The following is a 15,640-nucleotide window of genomic DNA, read 5'->3' as shown; positions in this document are numbered from 1 at the left end:
GTGTATGGGTTCAATTCGTGTATGCATTTTGGCGCCCATTGAGTTTCTGCAACGTGTATCAATGCAGAGATAAGGTATGCTTGGTTTTTCTGGCTGTTGCTCGTTCCCTCGAAGGTTTGATTACTTCCACCAAGGGGGGTTCTGTGCAATGATCAATCGTTCTTCGTCAGAACGACGGGATGAGTCTCCAAAGTCAGGGGAGCGAGGCGGGATATGTCCAGACGAAGGAAGAAGGGGAATTAAAAGTAGAGAGACACAGGTTATAAAGGAAAAAGAAGAAAAGAGATGCCGCTTTCGCTGTTCCAAGACCATAAAGAAAAAAAAAAAAAAAAACGCCCCATCAAGATCCCGCCTGCGACCCTGATCTTGACCCGTTTCATACCGTCATCTGAGGCGCTAGCTTCTTGACGGTGATATTCTTGAAGTTCTCGACGGCGTGGATCACGTCGTCCACCTTGGCAACAGCACCGAAAATGCCGCCTTCCATCTTGATCGACTCGAGAGTGCTCACGTAGAGGGACGGCTCGCTGGCGGCAGTGCCATCCTCCAGGACCACACAGTCGAAACCCTTGTCGTTGGCTTCCCGCATGGTCGTCGACACACAAACATCCGTGGTGACACCGGCAATGACTAGGTTCTTGATCCCTTTGTTGCGAAGAAGAAGTTCAAAGTCCGTGTAAGCGAAAGCGCTTTTGCCCGGCTTATCAATAACTGGCTCCTCAGGAAGCGGGTACAGTTCGTCAATGATATCGTGTCCGACTTCGCCGCGGATCAACAGTCGACCCAGGGGTCCCTGGGAGCCAATTCCCATGCCAGAGGCATTGTTTCGTGATCGGAATACCTCTCTGCTGGAGAGCGTCGAGAGGTCCGGACGATGGCCTGCGGAAATCAGCTCGGTGCTCGACAGACACAGAATCCTGTAATTCGCTGGAGGTTACCTTCTCGTGTGTGGTACACGGGAAATCCAGACGCACGAAATGCATTCAGAACTTGCTGCAGTTTAGGAATAAGTGCTTGAGCGGCTGATATGTCGTACCCCTGGTATTCCATATATCCACCCGGTGAGCAGACTATGGGCTCGTCAGTCAGTCAGTCAGTCAGTCACGTTGGATGCTTCGTTGCTGTCGAGAGGAGGAAGATACACATACAGTCTTTTTGCATGTCAATGATCACTAGAGCCGTCGTATATGGGGTGAGAGTCGCATCATGCGGCCAGTCGTAGGGAATTGCGGGAAGCTGGCCCTTCCGAACTTTGTGTTGTGGTACTTGCCGCGGCTTCTCGACAATGGGTCCATGATTGTGAGTCGGGTTCAAGACGGTCAACGTCCAGATGCCAGGAGTACCAGCTGCGACCAGCATGAACGGACAGTCCATCAAGCGAGACGTTCGTCGGCGCTTCCTTGTCTCCTCTGTGAGACCATTTCGGGGACGATAGTGTCCACCCCGATCGCACCGCAACCACACTTTGGCGGTGCGTCCGGGCTTCTTCTCCGTTGGGGTACTGGATGACTTGACCACAACATTGTACCCATGGGCTTTACTATGGGCTTGCACTGCTGCAAGGAGAGTAGCTCTTTACATGACGGAAGGATATGAGCAGTGGATCCCAGCACGAGACAGTGTATGTGGGCGGTAAACGACCGAAATGATCGGCGGGTGGTTGGGGACAATCAAATAGCAAAAGACTTACTTGTCAGGATAGGTTCCTTCCGGAGGAGGCAGAAGCTGCATCGACATATCCGGGATATCTTGAAGGTCGCTAGGCGCGTCGAGATTCAGATCAGTGGGGTCTGCCATCTCGATATGCTGTGTGGATCTTCACAGACAAGAGAAGATCTGGAGGGCGCCATGATTAGCATCTTCGGGGGGGGGAGGGGCATTCTCGAGACGTCAAAGGAAAATGACAAGAGAACGAGGAGACCATGGAGTATTCTCTATAGATCACCAAAGAAAGAGTACTAAGCAGCCTGTCTGATTGATATACAAACAAAGTGCGTGGCAGCAACTCTGTCCAGTTCACTGTGAGTAGCGTGTCTTGTGCGTGGAAAAAGCGTCACCCATTCCCATCACCACAAAATAGCATAGCTGGTCCAGGGGGGGGGGAGGGAGGAAGAAGTAGCCGTAAGAGTCCGATAGGAGGAGGAGGAGAAAGAAAACAAACAGGGACGAGACGGAGTGGACAATTAGAAGACTTACCGAGTCAAAATGGGAATCAAGATCAAGCAACCAATTCAATTAATAGATGGCTTTTTTATTTTTCTTCCCAGTCCCCCAGACGTGCCAAAGAGCCCGTGAGGCATGCCCCCGAGAAGTTCACTACGGAGTACTGATGGATCATCGGAATACGCACATCGCGGGCGGTGGAAATCAGGCGGAGGGAGTTTTGTTATGGCGCTAGGCAGGGTTGGGTTTAGCGTGGTGTATTACGCGGTATCTTTTGTATTCTCTGTAACATACCTACTACTACTCCGTAGTACCTGCCATGATATGATGAATTGATGATACCACCTTTCGCATGTGACATGGGTACGTCAGGTACCAAGAATGGTACCTTTGGAACCAAGACCAGTACCAGGAAACGTTAGGTACCAACTACGTACAAAGTAGTACCTGCTAACTACTAACTAACTAACTACTAAGAGTGCCTAGTTGGTTGTTTATGTTCCCGTGGACACGGGATTATTGTTCTATCTCTTTGCGCCAACCCAGCTGGATAACATCACCACCGTCTCTTTCTTTCCCCCTCCACCTCCCCCCCCCCCCCCAAAGAAACCTATCGCTCATGATCCGGCCATCCCCCTCTGCGAGGGTCTTCTACAGGTAAGTCTGTTATTTTGGGGCCCTCTCGACGCAGCGAATTCAGCTTCAATCTTTCCCCCCCCATCTCCTCTTCTTTTCTTCGGGTTTTCTTTCCCTGCCTGTTCCTCGAGTCCCTTGAGTCAAATATCCCCCATACCTGCGACACCGCCTCCGCGAGGGGTCCCCTCCACTACCACCACCCCCGAGTTGACGCACGGCTGTTGATATTGTTCGCGGCGGTGCATGAGCTCGGATCTCGTCTCCTTGGTGACAGTTTCTCGTCGATTCGTCGGTTCCGATTCGAGTGTGTTGCGTCGGTGATCACTGTCTGCGGCCTGATCTTGTCCGCCCGAACGCCCATCACCTCGATCAGACCATCTCCTGGACCAGAATAAATAATGCCATCGGCCGATGACTCTTCCTCTACTCGCCCCAATGGTACCAGCTCGAGATCGGATCAGCTGGCATGGTACAAGACGCAATATGAGCAGTTAGAGGCCGAACTGACCGATTTCCAGGCCTCCAGCCGTGAGCTGGAGGCGGAGCTGGAAAAGGATATCGAGGCGTCGGAGAAGCGAGAGCGGTTGCTGAAGGAGAAGGTGGACAGCTTGAAATATGAGGTCGAGGAGTGGAAGGTTAGATCTCGACTGCACTCTCTCTCTCTCTCTCCATAATCGTTGTGAAGGTGGGCAGTGAGCTAACCTGTATACCGATGATAGACCAAGTACAAGCAGTCCAAATCGGAGGGGAACTTGGCTCAGAACACGTTACAGAAAGAGATTACGACGTTGAGGGATGCGAACAGGACGCTACAGCTGAAGTTGCGAGATATTGAAGTCGCCAATGATGATTATGAACAACAAGCCCGGCATACCACTTCATCCCTGGAGGATCTGGAGTCTAAGTACAACGTTGCCATTGAGCGGGGGGTCTTGTTGGAGGAGGAGATCAAGAATGGAGAGCAGGAACGGGAGCAGCTACGTATTGAGAATCAGCGTCTACGGGATGAACTGTCGGATTTGAAGATCGAGACGGAGATCATTCATGAGAAGCTGCGAAACACGGAATTGCAAAACAGCCGACGCAGGAAACCACTCTCGCTGTATCGCAGCCCATCCACCCCACAGACACCGGATATCTTTGATCGCTCCCCAAGTGCGTCAATCGTGTCCTCGCCCTTATTTTCGACTCCGACGCTCAAGACTTCGCTCATGTCCGCCACTGCAGCTCCCCCATCACCACCGATTTCTGAGTCGTCGAGCAGCCTGCGCAAGTCAATGAATGCGATGCCGGGTTTCCCACTTCAGAAGGCGTCAGGACCTGACTCGTCGTTTGGGTCACGATCTTTACATGGGTCTCGAACTCAGAGACACACCAATACTCACACGCGTGCGACATCCTATGCGTTCACCAGCAACCGGCCCACCCCGTCGGCTACCTCGCGGCCGGCTTTGCCCAAACCCAAGCCTAAGCCTAATGACAACAAACCGAACAACAAGTCTCAGTCGTCTGGTCTGCCGAAGTCAGGATCCCTGTATCAGATCCGAGGTCTTATTGGCAAGATGCAGAAACTTGAAGAGCGAGTGCAGTCCGCCAAGTCGAAACTTCCACCGCCATCTGACTCCCCATCCCGTACGTCGTCTCGCTCGGGATCGATCATCGGCGAGAGCCCCGTCGCTTCTACGATCACGGCGCGAAGGAACTCTCGCAAACGGTTAAGTGGCAGCAGCTTCAGCTCGTCGCTTCGTGACGGGGAAAGCGCGCCATCGTATACGGCACCCAGCCGGCCATCGTTTAGCACTCGTACGCAAGGAGACAGCCGTCCCAGCAGCCGCACCAGCTACTCCAGCCGCAGTTCCGTGAGTCAGAGTACACATCCCAGCATGACCCCGTCTACGCGCCCTGACAGCCGCCAGAGCCGGACCAAGACCCCATTGGGCCACTACTCGATGAATCCGACCACGGAAAGCCGACGACCCCGCTCATCGTTGAGTAACCCCTCTACGCAGAACGGTGGGGTCAATGGCATGGCGAATATTGATGAGGACGAGGATCTAGCCATGCATATGTCACTGCGAGCCAAGATCAGTGAGATCCGCGAGAGTCGGTTGCCGGCCATCTCGACACCGGTTCCGAACGGATTGAAGAAACGAACACCAAGCGGCATGTCTGGTATCCCGGCGCCTCGCAGTCTCCGCACGAGTAATGGCGTGGACCGTTGGGAGGGCGATATGGGCCCACCAGAGCCAAAGGTCAAGTACACCGATCTTGGCGAGACTTTCTAAACCTTATCTTGCCCGATATCTCCACAGAATGAGAGGAGGGAGGCCTCATCGAAGTGTCTGACGATGTATACGGCCGGTACGCAGGTGTTGTTGCACTTCCACTGAGTGGCCCCTCCTGAGATGAACGGGCTTTTTTTTTTTTTTTTTTTTTTTTCTCAACACCCTTTTCACCAATCCAATTACCCACATCGTTTCATTCCTTACTTATGAACATCTTCGGATTCGAAGGTTGGGTGCAAATTAGAGCATTGGCGTCCCCTTGGGAAGCTTTCCGTTGGACGGTCGTTCATAGATCAGGGTTTTCCGTCCATGTAATTCGGTTGCTTTTTTTTATTTTTTTTTACCCCATATCCCGCATCCTCTTCGTGTGAAGAAGTGGATGGTGAAGGGATCTGTACAGTTTGTCCCCGGTGGAGTTGACCTGTTGTCTGATTTGTATCTCTGGCCCTTGATGCACATTTGCTCGCAGGTGGCCTGATGTTGGCCCTGTGGCGTCCAAGCTGTTTCTCAGCATCACTTTCCTTTTTGAGGTCTCTGATTTTTTTTTTTCCTCTTCATGTCATTACTTGTGTTAGATAATACCCAGCGAAGGTTGATTTGAATTCCCGTAGTTGGGCGCGCTACTTCGTAGTTTGACAATATATATTGTGGTGTCCATTTGAGACGATGGGATGAGGGGGGGAGAGGGTTAACTACCTAGATTCTCTTGATATCCATGACATCGAGATAACATAACCAACGGAGCTGTACGGAGTGTACAGAATAGGTAGGTAGGTAGGTAGCATTCCATATCTATGTATCTATCTGCAACCTGTCTTGATATCTCCTTGATTTCTATGGTCCAATCTCCAGAGTCCAGTGTAACCTTCTCCCCATTGCGGGGAGTCTGGGAGTCAACTGGTAATACTACTCCATACTAATGCCCCGAAGTTGGAGACTTGGAGTACTACGGAGTACTAGGTAGTAGTATGTAGTAGTAAAGCGATTTGCAAAATTGCCCGAAATATCTAAATATCCGATGGTGCTGATGACTGTTGACCGATGACTGATGACCGATGACAGAGTTACTTGAACCCCCGAGCCGACGAAAGCCCAAAGAGTGACAAGTGACAATAGCACTCCGGTGTCCCATCTATCAATCTATCTATCTAGATATATGCTAACAGGTACTTAAAACTGAATTAAAATAAAAAAAAATACTCCGTAGTCTTGGTAACTACTAACTAGAGAACTCCAGCTAAGACTCTCCGGGTTCCGGACTCCGGTAGCGAATAAGTACAGAGTAACGCTCATGGAGGATTCTATTCATTCGGAGTCTGTGGTGAAAAGATACAAATTGGGAGGACGGAGTATGTAGGTTGATATGGAGTAGTAGGTATTTATTTACCTAGGTACTCCGGTAGATAAGAAGGGGATGAAAGAGCCTGAAGTCTCAGGCAAGACTAAGAGCTCCGCATACTACATAGAACCAAATAGGCCAAGATCGACTAAAGCCCCGGGTGTTAGGGGAAGCAATCAAGCAAGATCAAAGGTATAGCTGTTACTAACTTACTACTACTACTACTACTACTAGTGCTATGGTCTTTGGGACGCTAAAATAGGTTAGCGCAACAGATTTGCTGAGGGCGATCATTTCCCACGGTCCCAACGCAGTTGGCCAGTGAGTATGCTGTGATTGGATACCGCTAGTCGGAGTGGGGCGTCAACGTGTCCCGATGCGGCTAGATTGGACATGCTTGCTGGATTTGGTGTTCGGGGCCCCGATGAGAATGGCTGGATTTGTTCAACTGAGCCAAATCGGGAGAAATGGCTGGATCGGTTCGAAGGGAAAGGAATAATGATGCAGGGATTCTAGATGAAGGGTTTTCCTGTAGTAGTTAGTTGTTGTAGAATTGCAGATTGCGACGCGGAGTAGTCTACACGGTGTACACAGTATGTATGTATGTATGTAGTCGATATCCGGATTGACTACACATATTGATGGCTATGAGAGTGAGCCAGCACGGAGTAGCGGGAGGTGTTTTTGAAGCATTAATATTGCCGGTGAACTTGTCAACAAGGATCATACAGAGTACTCCGTAGTAGTAGAATAGCCTAGTGAGCTGGCCCTGTAGGATAGGTAGTTAGTCCTAAGTGTAGATAATGTGTTGCCCAAATCGGCAAGGCAAGTAAGGTCCTTGATGGAACCCTGAATCGTTGGAATAATCTTCAAGAACCCGATCGTGATCGGGTGAGTACCAGTAGATAGGAGACGCTATGCTCCGTTGAGATCCAGATCAATCTCCACGATCCAAAGTGAGATGACCGGGGATTTAAGTATCATTGGACTTTGGAAGTCATCACGAACGGTGTAGCAAGTAGCAAGTAGCAAGTCAGTGTCGGCAGTGACTGAAGAATAATGAATGGGGGGGGGGGGGAAACAGTCAACTCTGGGGCGGAAAGGGAAATCTGGTGGGAAGAAACGTCATGGGCCCAACAAGCGGCGGAAGTTGGGGATTTGGGAGTCGGTTTAGTCGGTCTGTCCTTGGGGAGTGGAGATGAGCATTTTTCTCTCTTTCTTCGTTCCAGTCGTTAGCTGTACATAGTGGTAAATACTACCTAGGTAGTGATAGGATGCTGGATATTATTATTGAGTCCCTCTAAGTTAAACCGAAAAAAACGGTACCTGAGGCACTCCAACCTCTCTCTCCTCTCTCGCGATTCATTAATCTCTACCTCCTTCTCTCCCTCTTCCTCTCTTTGGACTCTTCTTCTCCTTCTTAGCATCATCATCATCTCCATTCCGAGCGGGCTATTATTTCCCCCCCCCCCCTGGTGGTTGTGGTGAGTAGTTATACTCCGAGTGAAGTCTGAATCCTGCCCATATCTCCGTTTGCGACGGTCCTCCATTTGCCGGTTCCTGTCCCACTTCCCCCCCATCTCTCGCCGGCTCAGTTAAAAGTAATTGACTACTCCTACGACTGAACTACTTGCTGACGGTCATTTTTTTTTTTCTTCTACCACCTTTTAGCCCGAAGGACTTCCCTTTTCCTTCCTCTTAAATCTTACTTATTTACGACCTAATCCTTCAGGGCGCCTTCCTCCAGCCCTCCTTCGATAGAACTCCAATTTCGGGCCATTGTGGTTCTATTCCGTCTTATCCTTTCCATCCTCTTCTCTCTTGTACTACTCCTACTACTACTACCACTACGACCTATACGACGTTCTCCTCCTCATCGTCGAATCTTCTCCATTCTACCTCTCGGAAATCTCAGGATCCGTGAATGGGAAGCGTGAATAATCTATAATAGAAAAAAAAATTCTCTCAGCGTGCATCATGGGTGTCCCCAACGGAAGTTCGAGCAACGGCCACGTTAGCGCAGCCAAATACAACATCCCCTCACATTTCATCGGTGGAAACCACCTGGACGCGGCTCCTCCCAGCAGTGTAAAGGATTTCGTCGCCAATCATGAAGGTCACTCAGTCATCAGCTCGGTGAGTGGCAACCTGCGCGGCTCAGAAACGACAAAAGTCTTTCGTTCCCACCAGCACAGCACAATTTCGCTAACCAGCGGCCTTGCGCTCGGAATAGGTTCTCATCGCCAACAACGGTATTGCCGCCGTCAAGGAGATTCGATCGGTCCGGAAATGGGCCTACGAAACATTCGGCAACGAGCGTGCCATTCAGTTCACGGTCATGGCCACACCAGAAGATTTGCGGGCAAATGCGGACTACATCCGTATGGCTGATCAATATGTCGAGGTACATGTCCCCTGCAACTCGGGGAAATCATGGTTCAGTTGGGCTAACAGTGGGTCAATGAACATTTAGGTACCGGGAGGCACAAATAACAACAACTATGCGAACGTCGAGTTGATCGTCGACGTGGCTGAGCGAATGAACGTTCATGCTGTCTGGGCCGGTTGGGGTCACGCCTCCGAAAACCCCAGACTCCCCGAGTCTCTGGCTGCTTCGCCCAAGAAGATCATTTTCATCGGCCCCCCCGCCTCGGCTATGCGTTCTTTGGGTGACAAGATCTCCTCCACGATTGTTGCACAGCATGCCAACGTCCCTTGCATTCCGTGGTCAGGCACAGGCGTGGAGGACGTGACAATTGACGAGAACGGAATTGTCACCGTTCCCGATGAGGTCTACAACCGCGGCTGCACTTTCTCTCCTCAGGAAGGTCTGGCGAAAGCCAAGGAGATTGGTTTCCCAGTCATGATCAAGGCTTCGGAAGGTGGTGGTGGTAAAGGTATCCGCAAGGCCGAGCGGGAGGAAGATTTTATCAGCCTGTACAATGCCGCCGCCAACGAAATCCCCGGCTCTCCGATCTTCATCATGAAGCTGGCAGGCAACGCCAGACATCTGGAAGTCCAGCTGCTGGCAGATCAGTACGGCAACAACATTTCCCTATTCGGCCGTGATTGCTCCGTCCAGCGTCGTCACCAGAAGATTATTGAAGAGGCCCCCGTCACTATTGCCAAACCCGTCACCTTCCAAGCCATGGAGCGCGCGGCCGTCAGCCTGGGCAAGCTGGTCGGTTACGTCTCTGCCGGTACCGTCGAGTACCTGTACTCGCACGCCGATGACAAGTTCTACTTCCTCGAGTTGAATCCTCGTCTTCAGGTTGAGCACCCCACCACCGAGATGGTTTCCGGTGTCAATCTGCCTGCCGCCCAGCTCCAGATTGCCATGGGTATCCCTCTGCACCGTATTCGCGACATCCGTCTGCTCTACGGTGTGGATCCCAACACGTCTTCTGAAATCGATTTTGACTTCTCCAACGAGGAGAGCTTCAAGACCCAGCGCCGCCCTCAGCCCAAGGGACATACCACTGCCTGTCGTATCACCTCTGAGGACCCTGGTGAAGGATTCAAGCCCTCCAGCGGTACGATGCACGAACTGAACTTCCGCAGCTCTTCCAACGTCTGGGGTTACTTCTCCGTCGGTACCGCCGGTGGTATCCACAGTTTCTCCGACAGCCAGTTCGGTCACATCTTCGCCTATGGCGAGAACCGTTCCGCCTCTCGGAAACACATGGTTGTTGCGTTGAAGGAGTTGAGCATCCGTGGTGATTTCCGCACCACAGTCGAGTACCTGATCAAGTTGCTCGAGACTCCCGCCTTCGAAGACAACACCATCACCACCGGCTGGTTGGATCAGCTGATCTCCAACAAGCTAACTGCGGAGCGTCCCGATCCCATCGTGGCCGTGCTCTGCGGTGCGGTGACCAAGGCTCATTTGGCCAGCGAAGGCGGCGTTGAGGAGTACCGCAAGGGTCTCGAGAAGGGTCAGGTCCCCTCCAAGGATGTCCTCAAGACCGTCTTTCCAGTGGACTTCATCTACGAAGGCGCGCGGTACAAGTTCACCGCCACAAGGGCCAGCTTGGACAGCTATCACCTGTTCATCAACGGCTCTAAGTGCTCTGTTGGTGTGCGTGCGTTGGCTGACGGTGGTTTGCTCGTTCTGTTGGACGGCCGTAGTCACAACGTCTACTGGAAGGAGGAAGCTGCGGCGACCCGCCTCAGTGTCGATGGCAAGACGTGCCTGCTGGAGCAGGAGAATGACCCCACGCAACTCCGTTCGCCTTCACCTGGAAAGCTGGTCAAATTCACCGTCGAGAACGGTGAGCATGTCAAGGCCGGCCAGCCTTTCGCCGAGGTCGAGGTTATGAAGATGTACATGCCCTTGATCGCGCAGGAAGACGGTATCGTGCAGCTCATCAAGCAGCCCGGTGCCACTCTGGAGGCTGGTGACATTCTGGGTATCTTGGCTCTGGATGATCCCTCTCGCGTCAAGCACGCGCACCCTTTCACTGGTCAGCTGCCCGAGATTGGTCCTCCTCAGGTGGTCGGCAGCAAGCCTCCTCAGAGATTCTTCCTCCTACACAGCATCCTTGAGAACATCCTTCGCGGATACGACAACCAGGTCATCATGAATGCCACGCTCAAGGAACTGGTTGACGTTCTGCGCAACCCTGAGCTGCCCTACGGCGAATGGAACGCGCAATCCTCGGCTCTGCATTCCCGCATGCCCCAGAAACTGGATGCTCAGCTGCAGAGCATCGTTGAGCGGGCGCGCTCCCGCAAGGCCGAATTCCCAGCCAAGCAGCTGCAGAAGACCATTGCCCGATTCATCGAGGAGAATGTCAACCCTGCCGATGCCGAGATCCTCCGAACCACACTTTCGCCTTTGCTCCATGTCATTGATAAGTACATGGACGGCTTGAAGGCGCATGAGTTCAATGTCTTCATTGGTCTGCTGGAGCAGTACTATGAGGTCGAGAAGCTGTTCGCCGGACGTAACATCCGTGACGAAGATGCCATCCTGAAGCTCAGAGAGGAGAACAAGGAGGACATTGGCAGCGTTGTGCAGACCGTTCTGTCCCATAGCCGTGTTGGCGCGAAGAACAACCTGGTCTTGGCCATCTTGGCCATGTACCGCCCCAATCAGCCCGGTGTTGGCAACGTCGGAAAGTACTTCAAACCCATCCTGAAGAAGCTCACGGAACTCGAGTCGCGCTCTGCGGCCAAGGTCACCCTCAAGGCTCGTGAGGTTCTCATCCAGTGTGCCCTCCCATCTATGGAGGAGCGCCTGTCTCAGATGGAGCTTATCCTCCGCTCCTCCGTCGTCGAGTCTCGGTACGGAGAAACCGGCTGGGATCATCGGGAGCCAGAGTTCTCCGTCCTGAAGGAAGTGGTTGACTCTAAGTACACCGTCTTCGACGTCTTGCCCCGCTTCTTCGTCCACCAGGATCCCTGGGTCACTCTGGCTGCTCTCGAGGTCTACGTGCGCCGCGCCTACAGGGCCTATACCCTCAAGGGTATCCAATACAACACCTCTGCAGAGGTGCCCCTGCTGTCTTGGGACTTCACTTTCGGCAAGCTCGGTCAGCCAGAGTTCGGCTCCGTCAACTCTGCTCAGCTGTCGACTCCTAGCACACCGACCACCGAGTCCAGCCCCTTCCGCAGGCTCAACTCCATCAGTGATATGTCCTACCTGGTCAATGACAGCAGCAGCGACCCTGTCAGAAAGGGTATCATTGTCCCCGTCCAGTACCTGGAGGATGCTGAGGAGGTGCTGCCCAAGGCTCTCGAGGCGTTCCCGCGTGCCGGTTCGAAGAAGAAGGCCGGTGAAAAGGGCCTTCTCGCCGATCTGGAGGGCAAGCGCCGCCCCGCTCCTCGCATTGAGACCGACAATGAGTTGACCGGCGTGCTCAACATCGCTGTTCGTGACCTCGAGGAAATGGATGACAACCAGATTGTTGCCCAGGCCAGCGCTCTGCTGGCCAACTTCAAGGAGGAGCTGCTTGCTCGTCGTGTCCGCCGCGTCACCTTTATCTGTGGCAAGAACGGAAGCTACCCCAGCTACTTCACCTTCCGAGGACCTAACTACGAAGAAGATGAGAGCATCCGTCACAGCGAGCCCGCCCTGGCTTTCCAGCTGGAACTCGGCCGTCTGTCTAAATTTAAAATCAAGCCCGTTTTCACGGAGAACCGCAATATCCATGTCTACGAGGCCATCGGTAAGGGTCCCGAGAACGACAAGGCTGTCGACAAGCGTTACTTCGTCCGTGCCGTGGTGCGCCCCGGTCGTCTCCGTGATGACATCCCTACTGCCGAGTACCTGATCTCCGAGGCCGATCGCCTCATGAACGACATCCTGGACGCCCTCGAGATCATTGGCAACAACAACTCCGATCTCAACCACATCTTCATCAACTTCTCCCCCGTTTTCAACCTGCAGCCCCAGGACGTGGAGGAGGCCTTGGCTGGTTTCCTCGAGCGCTTCGGTCGCCGTCTGTGGCGTCTCCGTGTCACCGGTGCTGAAATCCGCATCCTCTGCACGGATCCTGCCACTGGCATGCCCTACCCTCTGCGTGTGATCATCACCAACACCTATGGCTTCATCATCCAGGTGGAGCTGTACATTGAGAAGAAGTCCGAGAAGGGCGAATGGATCCTCCACAGCATTGGCGGTACCAACAAGCTCGGCTCTATGCATCTGCGCCCCGTCTCCACCCCGTATCCGACCAAGGAGTGGCTCCAGCCCAAGCGTTACAAGGCTCATCTCATGGGCACACAGTACGTCTATGATTTCCCTGAGCTGTTCCGTCAAGCTTTCCAGAACAGCTGGGTCAAGGCTGCCTCCAAGATTCCCTCTTTGGCCGACAAGCGCCCCCCGGTCGGCGAGTGCATCGAGTACAGCGAGCTTGTTTTGGATGACACCGATAACCTGGTTGAGATCTCGAGAGGCCCCGGTACCAACACTCACGGTATGGTTGGTTGGATTGTGACTGCTCGCACTCCTGAGTACCCTCAAGGCAGACGATTCATCATCGTGGCCAACGACATCACCTTCCAGATTGGTTCCTTCGGTCCCCAGGAAGACAACTTCTTCCACAAGTGTACTGAATTGGCCAGAAAGCTTGGTATTCCCCGTATCTACCTTTCTGCCAACTCTGGAGCCCGTATCGGTATGGCCGATGAGCTGATCCCCTACTTCTCTGTGGCCTGGAACGATCCCCACAGACCCGAGGCAGGCTTCAAATATCTGTACCTGACGCCCGAGGTTAAGAAGAAGTTCGATGCTAGCAAGAAGGAGGTCATCACGGAGCTGATTCACGACGATGGTGAGGAGCGCCACAAGATCACCACCATCATTGGTGCCAAGGACGGCTTGGGTGTCGAGTGTCTTAAGGGCTCCGGTCTGATTGCTGGTGCCACCTCCCGCGCCTACGAGGACATCTTCACCATCACCCTGGTAACCTGCCGCTCCGTCGGTATTGGTGCCTACCTGGTCCGCCTCGGCCAGCGCGCCATCCAGGTCGAGGGCCAGCCTATTATCCTGACTGGTGCACCTGCCATTAACAAGCTGCTAGGTCGTGAGGTTTACACCTCCAACCTGCAGCTTGGTGGCACTCAGATCATGTACAAGAACGGTGTCTCCCACATGACTGCCACCGACGACTTCGAAGGTGTGCAGAAGATTGTTGAGTGGATGTCCTTCGTTCCTGACAAGAAGGGTGCCCCTATCCCCATCCGCCCCTGGTCTGATGACTGGGACCGCGATGTTTCCTACTACCCACCCCCCAAGCAGGCCTACGATGTACGCTGGCTCATCGCTGGTAAGGAAGATGAGGAAGGCTTCCTTCCCGGTCTGTTCGATGCCGGATCCTTCGAGGAGGCTCTCGGTGGCTGGGCCCGTACCGTTGTCGTTGGTCGCGCTCGCCTCGGTGGCATCCCCATGGGTGTCATTGCTGTCGAGACTCGCTCCGTCGAGAACGTCACGCCTGCCGACCCTGCGAACCCCGATTCCATGGAGCTGATCAGCACCGAGGCCGGTGGTGTGTGGTACCCCAACTCCGCCTTCAAGACTGCTCAGGCCCTCCGTGACTTCAACAACGGTGAGCAGCTGCCCGTTATGATACTGGCCAATTGGAGAGGTTTCTCTGGTGGACAACGTGACATGTACAACGAAGTTCTCAAGTACGGATCTTACATCGTCGATGCGCTGGTCAAGTATGAGCAGCCTATTTTCGTCTACATCCCTCCTTTCGGTGAACTCCGAGGTGGATCTTGGGTAAGTCTCCTCTCAGCTTCTGCTTTTTGTATCAATCTAGATGCTAACGTATGCAGGTCGTCATTGATCCCACCATCAACCCGGACCAGATGGAGATGTATGCCGATGAGGAGGCTCGCGGTGGTGTTCTCGAACCCGAAGGTATCGTCAACATCAAGTACCGCCGCGACAAGCAGCTGGACACCATGGCTCGCCTGGACGCCACCTACGGCGAGCTGCGCCGCTCGCTGGAGGACCCCTCGCTCAGCAAGGAGCAGCTGTCGGAGATCAAGGCCAAGATGGCCGCGCGTGAGGAGCAGCTCCTCCCTGTGTACCTGCAGATTGCCCTTCAGTTCGCCGACCTCCACGACCGCGCCGGCCGCATGATCGCCAAGGACACCATCCGCAAGGCCCTGACCTGGAAGAACGCCCGTCGCTTCTTCTACTGGCGTCTGCGCCGCCGTTTGAGCGAGGAGCTTATCGTCAAGCGCATGGTTACCGTCGCCCCGACCCCCGTCCCCGGCGACGCCTCTGGCGCCCTCCCCACCACCACCCCCGGAAACGACCAACCCACTTCCACCGCCTCCTCCACCGAGAGCCCCCGCGCTAACCACCTGCGCGCCCTGCACGCCTGGACCGGCCTGTTGGACGACGAGCTCGAGCACGATGACCGTAAGGTCGCCATGTGGTACGAGGAGAACCGCAAGGCCATCCAGACCAAGATCGAGGCCCTCAAGACCGACTCTGTCGCCAACCAGATCTCCCAGCTCCTCATTGGCAACAAGGAGGGCGGTCTCAAGGGCGTCCAGCAGGTGCTCAGCATGCTGCCCGTCGAGGAGAAGGAGGCCGTGCTCAAGTATCTTGCCTCGGCTTGATCGGATTCTATTCCTTTCTTTCTCGTCTTGGGCCGTACACCAATGGGTTTCCCTTTATCGTTTGATTTGATTATATAGCATTCCCATTCATTGAAGATATGGGGTTTTCTCCGAGCCGGGCGCGTTGCGGGGTTTC

The 15,640-nt window shown here is 53.6% G+C and overlaps 3 protein-coding genes across 3 annotated transcripts, besides 5 other annotated features; 2 read left to right on the top strand and 1 right to left on the bottom strand.

The window, feature by feature from the left end:
* Nucleotides 1–376: 376 nt before the first annotated feature.
* ACLA_080560 (cysteine hydrolase family protein) lies at nucleotides 377–1,797 on the bottom strand (the record flags this gene model as incomplete). Its single annotated transcript, XM_001267797.1, has 4 exons — nucleotides 377–879; nucleotides 939–1,070; nucleotides 1,149–1,573; nucleotides 1,691–1,797. 4 exons carry the CDS (start codon nucleotides 1,795–1,797, stop codon nucleotides 377–379), a joined length of 1,167 nt encoding a protein of 388 aa, XP_001267798.1.
* Nucleotides 1,081–1,104: a microsatellite.
* Nucleotides 1,798–3,197: 1,400 nt separating the features above from the next.
* Nucleotides 3,198–5,084, top strand: nde1 (nuclear distribution protein NudE; the record flags this gene model as incomplete). The annotated part of the gene is made up of 2 exons (XM_001267796.1): nucleotides 3,198–3,434; nucleotides 3,519–5,084. 2 exons carry the CDS (start codon nucleotides 3,198–3,200, stop codon nucleotides 5,082–5,084), a joined length of 1,803 nt encoding a protein of 600 aa, XP_001267797.1.
* Nucleotides 5,085–5,214: 130 nt separating this feature from the next.
* Nucleotides 5,215–5,238: a microsatellite.
* Nucleotides 5,239–6,111: 873 nt separating this feature from the next.
* Nucleotides 6,112–6,144: a microsatellite.
* Nucleotides 6,145–6,633: 489 nt separating this feature from the next.
* Nucleotides 6,634–6,656: a microsatellite.
* A 1,591-nt stretch (nucleotides 6,657–8,247) lies between these two features.
* Nucleotides 8,248–8,274: a microsatellite.
* A 126-nt stretch (nucleotides 8,275–8,400) lies between these two features.
* On the top strand, nucleotides 8,401–15,504 carry ACLA_080540 (acetyl-CoA carboxylase ACC1; the record flags this gene model as incomplete). The annotated part of the gene is made up of 4 exons (XM_001267795.1): nucleotides 8,401–8,559; nucleotides 8,657–8,827; nucleotides 8,897–14,650; nucleotides 14,707–15,504. 4 exons carry the CDS (start codon nucleotides 8,401–8,403, stop codon nucleotides 15,502–15,504), a joined length of 6,882 nt encoding a protein of 2,293 aa, XP_001267796.1.
* Nucleotides 15,505–15,640: the final 136 nt, after the last annotated feature.

Source organism: Aspergillus clavatus, genomic scaffold, assembly GCF_000002715.2.
Source record: "Aspergillus clavatus NRRL 1 1099423829806 genomic scaffold, whole genome shotgun sequence".
NCBI lineage: Eukaryota > Fungi > Ascomycota > Eurotiomycetes > Eurotiales > Aspergillaceae > Aspergillus > Aspergillus clavatus.
The sequence above is the reverse complement of the archived record's forward strand: the minus strand, read 5'-3'. Positions and strand labels throughout refer to the sequence as shown.